Consider the following 11,276-nt stretch of genomic DNA (forward strand, 5'->3'; position numbering starts at 1 on the left):
GTGGCCCTGGAGCAGAGGGTCCCGTAATTTGACCATATAATATTTTCTTAGGCAGGGGAATCATTGGGAGACTAAAGCCAAATAGAATGAATGTGTAATTAGTGTAGGTACCATGTAAGCATACATCGGTGTTATAGCTTTAGAATGATATATGTTTGAATAGTGAAATTGTTTTTGAGAACTGTGGTGGAAAGAAGTGGACATGTGGTCCAATTAGATCTGTGCTTCTGTGGCTCATTATATACGGTTTTCCTACGCTATGAGTTAGTATTTCTGAAATCAGCAATTACAGTAGATAAGCAAACATGTGACCAGCTACAGAAAAATCCAGCAGTCCTAAGATTTAGACTTACCTTCCCCTAGGACATGAGTGTTGTATGAGGCAGCACTTGATGAGGCTCCACAATGGACATCATGCACTTTGTTATATCACATGTATGACCGTTTTCCTGGTTAGATTCTCTGGAGGCATTTTTGTTTTCCATGGCAGGTGGACATATTTTAAAATGTCCATAACAGAACACCTCTCAGAGGCATTGAGTGCCAACAAGTCGCAGAACATCTGCCTGGCTTCAATGGAGAATTGTTGCCACTTTCCTGGTGCCAAGGTTAGGTCTTTCTTCATTTGCCACCAAGCAAACTCCCGATACATGGGGTCATGACCCCCTGCTTCTTCCCAAGGATATGAGCCGGTCATAGCTGTGTACAACAGGACTCCAAACGCCCACACGTCAATGCTCGGGTGCAGCAGCAATTGATCCCCTTCTTTTAAGCTGCACAATTCTGGAGCAGTATATGGGATGGACCAGGCCATACATGGTGCTTGAGTGCCCCGGAGCCTCGTCAGTCCAAAATCTGCTAATTTGACTTCCTTACATTCAATGTCCATGAGCAAAATGTTGTCCAGTTTAATGTCCCGATGGACCATTCCTCTGCTGTGCATAAAGTCTAAGGCCCTCGCTACCTGTGGAACAAAACACTTTACAATATCTTCATTTAAACCAACCTGTAGAAAAAAAAGAGAGAAAATTAGTCACTAGACACAAATATAACACAATGTTACCCAACATATTGAACCCACCTTACCTCTTGTACAGGGAAACAAACATACATTAGCTGAATACACAAGGACTAGGATTAAAGGAAACCTGTCAGCATACAAAATGGTGCCATTAATGGTGCCAGATCCATCTTAACCCATCTTACTCCATTTTAAACCTTGCTTCATAACTTGAGTGATACACATACCTAAAACAACAAGCGTATGCCAACTATACATCCTATCAACTCACTGCCCTGGGAAAGGAATCTTTAAAACTCAGAATGCTTCAAAAGCAACTAAAACTAGAAATCGTGACTTTATAAAGATCAATACATTTTTGATGCAAACTTACATTTAGCTTTACTATTGAATGAAGGTTTCCAGCTGGTGCCACCTTCTGGACAAAGACATAGTCGTTGCTGGTTTGGAAAGCGATTTCATGGGTTTCAATGATATTTGGATGGCCACTGAGACTAAGAGACATTCCGTATTCCACTAGGAAGTTGTCCATTGGAGTTTTCTCTTTACTCATCAGTTTCATAGCCACCAACTCATCTGTTAAAAAGAAAGACATAAAAAGACAATGAGTATCATAAACCCAACATTAGAGAAATGATGAAGCTTGCTAAAGTTAGTTAAAAGTTTATGTAAATCTAAAAGCTCTGACTTATTAAGATCCATAATCATCACTCAAACACTGGAAGCAAGGGGGGCTTGGAAAACTTAGAAACTTAAAAATGCTGCTCAAAGGTTTGGAAATGTTCTGCAGCCGAAGCATTCTGTTGATTCTTAGATCTTGGATGTCACACTCATATCTCAGTTTAGAAGTAAAGATCCTTTAGACATCTGAGCTGTAAATAGAACTAAATCTGCAGAAGGAACCCAGAGCATTAACTAGAATATGTAACTATCAGACTTGTATATTATGGCAGACTTGCTCATTATAGTCTCCCCTCCTCTGGTGATGCAATATCTACAGTATGATCCCCCTTGTTGCACCATGCAACCGAAGAACCTTTACCTGCTAGTTACTCTTTTCCTTAGTTTATTTCCACTCATTCAGAAGCACAACTGATTCTGTAAATCATTCTCTTTACAAGAATTAGGCTACAAATTTACCTGAACCCCGATGTTTGGCCAAGAGGACCTTTCCATACGATCCTGTCCCGAGCTCTTTGATGGGGTGGAAGTGGTCTGTGACGTCCATCATCGTCAGGTTCTCTGAGGTTTCGGCGATGAGCTCAAGAAGTTTCCTTGCAGTGTTCTTGGTTACTTCTACGATGCTAGAAGCCATTCTGGAATCACAACATCAAAACATACAAATTAGTTTCATTTGGCACTAATCATTAGTAAGCGGCATTAATCATCTCTCTGGATATCACCCAGTTACTGTTATTAATTGTCACCTTCATTAGAGGTGGGGGGAGGGGTAATATTGTAACTAAAGACAGTTATTTCACATTTTAAAGCTGATATATGCTTACAATTCTTATTAAATACATGTTGGGCTTATGTTGATGAGCTTTTATTCACAGCAAGTGGATATTGTTTTCCTATATAAGTCTATGGTAATGCAAAACCCACTTGAAGCCGATCAAATTCACCTGTCTATATAGAGTATTATAAATTATTTTAGAAGGGTTTCAAATGGACATCAAACTGATTCTATCGACACGAACCCTTACTCTGATACATACAAGTTATATGTAAAAAGTCAAATTATTTTATAGATTCCAAAGAGAGAAAGGAGTGATGTAGAATGGCACTGGGCAAAGGACCGAGAGTGCCATCATTCCAAACCAACAAATGTCTACAACAAGGTAACAACCGGGGACTTCCTAGGATGGCAGCCAGGGATATCAATGTATTAGTCACAGCATACAAATGTTTTTGTATTGAACATCATGTGTGAATCTTTTAAACTTTTGCATGATATGACTAACATTTATGAAAATATCTTTTATAGCTGGGTGTTGACTTTCTGTCCTTAGGTGCCATCCTAGGAAGTCCCTGGTTTTACTTTGCTGTAATACAGTAAAATTATTTACTAAAGATATGTGACTTCCTGAGACTTCAAGCACAAATCCAACCAAAGAATTTGGACAAAAACCGAAAAGGGTTAGAACATCTTTTAACTTTTTATTGCCATTTCTGACGTCCGATCTTCCCTCACTTCATGTGTGTGGTCAGCAAAACCACTTTAAGAGGCACAAGTGGGGGAAGAATGAAAACCTTTATTAGGTTTTGTAATTTTTTTTGTCCCATGATATTTTTATTAAAGATTAACAGGTACATAAACAGAAGATTTGGTGGCTATTTCCAAAGGTGACCAACATCAATTCACATAAGGAAATATTCCAGAGTCAGGTATAACTGGACAATGAAAAACTGCATTCTAGCATTATATAGTGACAGGAAAATACAAGGGGTCCCTCATCATGGACCTATACTGGTTTTGCTATGCATACACCATAGAACAGTGTTTCTCAACCTTTTCTTAGTCAACGTGCCCTTTAAAATTCCACACAATCTTGAGGCACCCCATGCTAAAATGTAAGAACTAAACAAATAGTTTTATGTAACGCAGCAACATCCACACAAGTAGGACCCCCAACATTAGAAGTGGTTTGTATTTCATAGCTATTGCACCTTTGCACATTGCTACCAACATGTACCCCAACATTCTCCCTCACTCAGCTAAAGTGACCCCAGTGCTGATGGAGAGAGGCAAACAAAGGATTCAGGTGACTGATGTCCTCCTTTTCAACCAATTACATCATCCGTTGTTAGGATGTCAGCGGCTGGACCCCACAGAACCCAAGGTTGTAATGCTGCACAATACAAACATTTGGTTTGTGTAACAAAAAGGCAGGACTGATCCATTTACTGTCATTGGGGAATTTGGGGCAATTTTCCCAAGTCTTGCTGTCTTGTTTACAGTTTTTGGGGCAATTCTACCAAGGCATCGCTGAAGAACTCAAGAAGGCATCCCAGGGCACCTGGGCACCCTGGTTGAAAAAGATTGCCATAGAATACTCTAGCCAGACTAGCAAGGCATGAAGATAAACAGAAAAAATAAATAAATAAATATATATATATATATACACACACAGTATATTTAAATATGAAGCGCAAAGTACAACAAATGATCTGAGCATGTCATAGCACAAGATAGTTGGAGCACTCAGACTGATATCTTCGTCAGGTGTTTATTGCCATGTGTGTTCTAGTATTGGGTCACTAGTGGATCTTCCCAATAAGGACCCAGGTGGTAATAAAAACCTGACAGAAGTTATAACTCATTCATAAATCAAGCAAATAAATGGGATTGGCTGGAGTTGGCCTCTAGCTACAGCCATTGTATTGAGTTGCTGGTAAGAGTTGCCAACATTCTAGTCAATGTTATGTAAGCTTGTCATTGTAACAATATAGTGGAAGAGAAAATAGAACCCCACATGTACTAAATATGACAAATGGGAATAGTGGAATTTGGAACCTGATTATTATAAAAAAAATGTTTTTGCTGGATTGTGATTTCAAACCAAACTGAAAATTACCTAACAGACAATCTAGGATGACCTAAGAAGACCTGGATAATTTTACTTCTAGGATACATGAAGAAAGAAAATCTCAATGTATGTATGAGGTTGGTTATATTCTAAAAAAAAATGTAATCAATACACAGACCTCTAAACAAAAGAAAATAATTTATTCATACTTGTAGGGCAATAACAGGCAATTTAGATAAAAGAGAAAAAAATCTAATTGAGGGAACATAAAAACGTTTGTCTATTTAACTTACTGCTAAAACAGGTTCTTATTGGAAAATTTGGAAAAACAAAGAAAATTAGGGGGGAACATAGTTGCATGTACAAAAAGACAGACAGGAATGGTGAAAAAAAACTTTTGATGGTGAATTGTTGTTTAACACACAACTACTAATCTACAATCTCTCAGACAACCTCGGATGGAACGGTTTCATTTTATTTCAAGGGAAGATGAAGAAAGAACATCTGAATGTGATGCATGAGGTTGGGTAGATTGTAGAAATTACATATTGCAGGATAATGTGGATATTCCATCAATCTATGGATCTCTAACCAAAGACAATCATTGAATCCCTTTTGTAGGGCAATTTAACCTTCTGCTAAGAAATCTGTATTGTTAGGCTGTCATTGTAAAATATGATGACAAAAAAATTAGGAAAACACTTGTATGTATGAAAAAGTCAGACAGGAATGGAAAAATTACAGGAATGGCAAAATTTTGAACTCAGTAAGAAAACTTGATTTTGAATTGTGTTTTAACAAGCAACTGCTAATCTACCATCTAACAGACATCCTGAGGCGTAATTGTTTTTTTTACTATTTCAAGTGTACATGAAGAATGAATATCTGATTGTAAAGCTTAATGATGAATATATTTTAAAAAGAAATGATCACAATATCATGTGGATATTTAATCAATATATCAATCTCTAAAATAAAAGGCCTATTTGTCTGACAATAAATAACAGGTAAGTGAAAAAAATAGAGAACATTCTACATTTTTACTATTTAAATTTCTGCTAAGTACATCTCTTAATAGTAGAGAAAAATGCTATCTAAGGATAAAACTGAGGATTATAAAACTATGAAGTTCTATATGACTTACTTTGGAAAATGAAGGTATAGATGGTCTCCAAGTCGGTCTTCACGGAGGAAATCTATGTGGTCTTCTGAAAAGCAATTCTGGTGGGAAGCAATGTAGAATATAAATCACTTTTTGCTACAAGCAAAATGAGAGTCACTGAAAATAAGGAGTGGAGGTCTGGTATATATGTGAGGAGAAAATGGAATTTGTTAATTGATGGGAGATTCTGATTGGCCAACAGAGAGGAGCTGCTCATTAACATATGATTGGTGACTTTGGAATGGGCTCCTGAAGGGTGGAGCAGGTAGGTCCATATGAATGGGGATTGTTTATGCTGTGCCAGTGTGATGAGGGCGGGAAAATTACTAATTTTGATTGATTTAATTACCAAGGAAACAGTTTCTAGATCCTAAGATTTAAAGAGCTAATGTATAAAATGTCTTAATTTTCTTTTAATAATATATTTTTATTAAATCGCTCAACATAAATTTACAAGAATGCAAAATATCACATTGACCCAATTTAGCCATGGAAAGTTTATGTATAAAATATCTGTCTAAATAAATGAAATATAAACATGCATCCATATATAAATCATAAATATACAATCTAAAACCAACATAGAACTCCACCCACCTGAGACTATAAAGTGGGCAATATATATGAACTGACAAAGGCTGGAATGCTGAGCTGTGATTGGGACCCTGAAAGTAAAGGTATTCTTTAAAGGTTTTAACAAAGATGTTCCATCACTAAAAGCTTCAAAAATCTTCTGCAGATTCTTACGATATATACTAATCTTTTACAAGCAGAGGATTTACATATAAAGTCTGAGAGCCAAAATACATTTTTCTGCTATGGGGCTTCATCACTAGTCATTTTTAGTAATGTGGAACTGCTCAGACTCAGCACTGCGCTCATACACATATATGTTCATTGGGGAGATGACGGAACTTTCCCTGAGATGGTGAAATGTATGTCTTTATTGTCATGTTTGGTTTGTATTTGTTGTATTTTGTCTCCACAATCTACTTTACTTTAAATGTTCACTTTGAGGTCACAAAACCGAAAGTAGAGAGTACTCCATTGTGACAAGTCCAGATCACATTGGGGGCCAAATTATTTTAACTGAAAAGGTTAATAAACCCCCTGATGTTGGTAAAATCCAGATTTTCTTCTCTAAGGGTAATGAAGTGTTTTTGGGGTGCCATAGTAAAGGTAAGGAGGTGGCCTCACCAGTGTGTCCCATACTTCCAGTACTTTATTGAGCAAGGCATAGGGAATCATAGACCAAATGTGGAGGAAATGCAGGAAATAACCAGCTACTCTGCATTAGGTTGGATAGTAGAACATGCTTGATAATTACCTTCTATATTACTAGATTGCAGGATTGCCATATTCAGGAAAAGGATATTGGAAGAACCAACTGAAGCCGGTCAATTTAATAGGGATAATAGTAAACTGAAGAGGAAATTTATTTTGTTTGATTTTTTTTTTTTTGGTTTATTTTATTAAGATAAAAAAATCATGAATTGAAAGATTTTTATTTTTTTAAAACTTGTTTTAGTTTATTGTGATTTGTTTTATTGAAATGCATTGTATTTGTATGAAATTAAAGCTAAATGTTGCAGGGAGGATGTTTGGTAATGTTCACATTTTAGCATCCTCATTTTTGGAAAAGTGGAACTTTGAAGAAAATGAATAAAGTGAATACAGATGTTTCAGATAAATTAGTTTTATTTTTTTTTTTCTGTGCATTGTAAAAACGTTCTAGTGTATAAAGCTGTGTGTGGTCAGTGGACCAGAGTATGGAGTATTTTAGGTTCTTTTGATATACACTACAAAACATTGTTGTTGGTGGAAATGGTAGCCATTGTCATTGTCAATTGTTTCTGCTGAGTGTCTGGGTGTTCACCTCTATTATTGTTTGTTTACTGTAATTACCAAATCCCATCCCCATTGCCTTCAGTTCCTCCTCTGTGTATTGTCTGTTGGGTGTCGGCTGAAACCATTCAGGGTAGATCTTATTGTTATGGTAAATTTCTGTGCTCCAACACCTTGGGTGTACTGAATATTGTAGTCTCAGACTAATGGCTTAAAAAAATAAAAAAAATTTAGTTTTCTTTGTGTCATTTATTTTTCTATCACTTATTTTCTCAACTTGTTAGCAGAACTCTGAAAAGTTTTAAGGTAATTACTTGGAAACTGTTGGCACCATCTGCTAGAAATGGCTGCCATATATAGTATGAAAAGCTTTGTAACTAAAGAAGGTTCAAATCTTGGACGGTTCAGCAGGGACCTGCCAAGATTTAACCTATGTATAGGCAGGGTGAATGTACCTAAGTTGATTGATCGATTAAATTGAGTACAACCAACCTGTTGGGTTTTCTATGTGATTATTGCTAGCAGCTAATCTCCACCAGGGGAACACAATAGCTTCATGGGAAGGATTCCCCCATCAACACTGACTGCTGTTGGTGGGTGAATCAAGCAATTTTTGTTTCCTGCATCTCGTGACTATAAGAAAATGAACTCTCTGAGATCTATTATCTCTAGTGGTATAATTTAGTAAAGTATATCGATTAGGTAACTTAATTTGTGACCACTTGTCAGAACACTCAACTGAGGGTTTCAGTGCAACATAGTGGGTATTAGAAGACCTCCAAAACAAACAGGGAGGATACACCACAGAATTGTTTTTCAATATTTAGATCTCCCATAAATATATTGGAAGAACCATTAAACACAGTTCAATTTAATGGGGAGGATACCAGTAGAGGAAATTTTTGGGTTTAATTTGATTTGTTTAAAATGTGCTCAACTTACTTCAGTTTCTTGTGTTTTTGTTGGTGACATATTTTTATTAAGAAGGAACAGAAAGATTGTTTTTTTGTTAAAGCTTTTACTTATTTTTTCTCACTATGATATTTTTATTTTATAAGGAAAAAAGCTGGACTTTTTTTTTTTTTAAATAAAAGCCTTAACAGTTTTTCATTTAAATTTTGTGTCACCTAAATGCATTGGGGTCAGTTTATCAGATACGTATTTGTTGGATTGTGTTTTTAATATCTGTTACATCTAGAATACATTACTATAAGTTGATGTTGACTTTTGAGGTGTACTGCCCCCCTAACATTGGCTGTTGAATTGGTTATGGTAGTTATTAGCATAACACTGCCAATGTTTACTGTTCCTATTGTCCTCCTGGGGGGTCCACCTGTACTATTGTTCATTCCATGCTTACTGTACATACAGGATCCCATCACCATTGTTCATCATGTCCCCTCTGGCTATTGACTATCAGGTGTTGGCTATTCAAAGTAGACACCATTGTTATTCTAAATTTTGTGCCTCAATCCTGTGTATGGAATATTCCAGTCTTAGAACATTGTGGGATACGTTTTTTTTTTATTTGGTGGTGGTGTACCGTTGAGTAGCTACTAAAAATTTTGCACTTTATGGAGAAGTAGATGGACAAGATTGGTAAAGTTGAAGAAAGGACTGAAATGATAAAAGTAATGAAGGAAGCCCATGGCACCAGACACAGGAGGATGTGAAATTAAGGCTTATCGATAAAATTCAGTAAATGTGATGGAAAGACAAGGCTAACATTTGCTGCTGTTGGTTGGTTGAGCAATGTGAACATTTAAAGGTTCAAAAAGAGGAACTTTGAAGGAGTATCTTTGGATACCCGGGCCTCCTATCCCTCTTGTATTGAACTGTATTGTTGCTGTATTGTCTCCCGTTATATTGTAAAGCGCTGAGCAAACTGCTGGCGCCATAAATCCTGTATAATAATAATAATTTGTGCTCACACTAATAAAGTATAATTTCAGGAAGTCAGGAAAGCTGATCCAAAGGACTTTACTAAGTCAGCTTTACCAAATTAAAATCATTATGGAAGGATGTTCCAGAAAAAAGTGCAACATGATCAGATCGCATTTCAGACTTATTTATTATTGGACTACTGAGAACTGTGATCTGTGATTTTTTTTTTTCTTTTGTGATTATGAACTTAGTACATCCAGAGCAAATGATGGACTACAGATATTGAGATCCAGATCTATGGAAGAGAGATCACAGAGCTGTACTGGAGTCTATCTCCATGCTGCCTGCCAATGGGGTCCAAACTGCCTCCATTCTGCCTGGCTATGGGGTCTAGTCCCCCTCCCTGCTGCCTGCCTATGGGGTCTAGTCCCCCCAAAGCTAGAGTTTGATCAATGTGGTTGTGTAATATGTCTTATACTGTATGTTCGGGTTCTGAAGATAGAAGGGAATTGTTTGATTTAAATGTAAGCTGCCAAGGGGCGATATTCTATTAATTACAGGTGATACTGTATGACATAACAATAGACCGGGTTGCAGGAAGGTAGTCATATTGGCTCATTATAAGGAGAATCTGATTCCATCTTATCATATTTGTTGTAATTCACCTTTTCTCATTATTGTTCTACCTGTCTGAACAGACTGAATACAATCAATACACTTGCTGTGTAGCGTCCCCCTCATGTCAGCTGTTGTTCATCAAGGAGGCCTACTGCATGGAGATAGTCATTAAAAGAAACACCTAAAATCTGAAATGTAGTGAAAAATATAAAACAAATAATTTAACAATTTAGGTAAATGTAACAATACAACAGAGATTGTGATATTCACTAAAATACACTTTGGTTTTGCTTCATAGCAAAATGTAGTTGCAAAATATAGAGAGAACTTTTACCCCCAGGACAGAACTGACCATAATAATGGTGATGGACTTGTGAATTGATATGGTAAAGAGGATGTAGAACACCTGGCTGAGGTGTGACTGATGATACTGTTCCCATCACAATGGACATGTTTATGGAAGCCACCCTCCATTGTTGGGACTAGGGGTGTCCAACTGTGGCCCTCAGGACTGCCAATTTTGCATGATAATCTTAGTATTGGAAGGGACACAACTGCTTACATTAGCAACCATTGCAAGAGTTGCCATAAACATCAACAACGCAACTATTATCAGATCAAATGTGTTGTGTTATCCATTTAGAATTTCAGTGAATCCAGTGACACATATAATCAGTTCATGAAAATGACAAATACATTTGTTATAAATCATATAAATGATACTTATACATGAATCATGACAAATCCCTGTGGTGGGAACTCTAATACCAGCTGAGTTATCACAGTCTTTATTGGTTGGATTTCTGGAAGTGGATCCTTGCACTAATTGACCTTTTTTTTGCACTGAGCACCGTTTTATTTCATTGATCACAAAGATATGTAATGGTTTCCTTATAAGTATGATTTATAGGATTTGATGAGAATGTATTTCCAACTTTCATGAATTGATTATATGTTTCACTGCTGATGAGTGAATCTTGATGAAATATGATGGTTGAATCCGCTTTAAATTTAAATGCAATGGACAAATCTTTTTTTTTGGTGAAATCTATTATGTTGTACAGTATGTAGATCAGGAGAGCTTAACCTTTTGAAGAGCAAGGGCAACGTAAGTGATTTCATAACCAATCAAGGGCCACAATTAGATGAAATGGATCAGAATTTATTTATTTTTTTATTTTGCACAGCATAATGAACATTTTCCTCCTGCAGTCTC

The 11,276-nt window shown here is 36.5% G+C and overlaps 1 protein-coding gene across 1 annotated transcript; it reads right to left on the reverse strand.

Annotated features, from left to right (window-relative positions):
* Window positions 1–424: 424 nt before the first annotated feature.
* Window positions 425–2,336, reverse strand: LOC149460388 (serine/threonine-protein kinase SBK1-like). The gene is made up of 3 exons (XM_089679752.1): window positions 2,162–2,336; window positions 1,395–1,597; window positions 425–1,006 (listed from the first exon to the last, which is right to left on the reverse strand). Exons 1-3 carry the CDS (start codon window positions 2,334–2,336, stop codon window positions 425–427), a joined length of 960 nt encoding a protein of 319 aa, XP_089535878.1.
* Window positions 2,337–11,276: the final 8,940 nt, after the last annotated feature.

Source organism: Staurois parvus, unplaced genomic scaffold (assembly GCF_062004578.1).
Source record: "Staurois parvus isolate SC_StPar_1 unplaced genomic scaffold, SC_StPar_1.0 ptg000231l, whole genome shotgun sequence".
Classification (NCBI taxonomy): Eukaryota; Metazoa; Chordata; class Amphibia; order Anura; family Ranidae; genus Staurois; species Staurois parvus.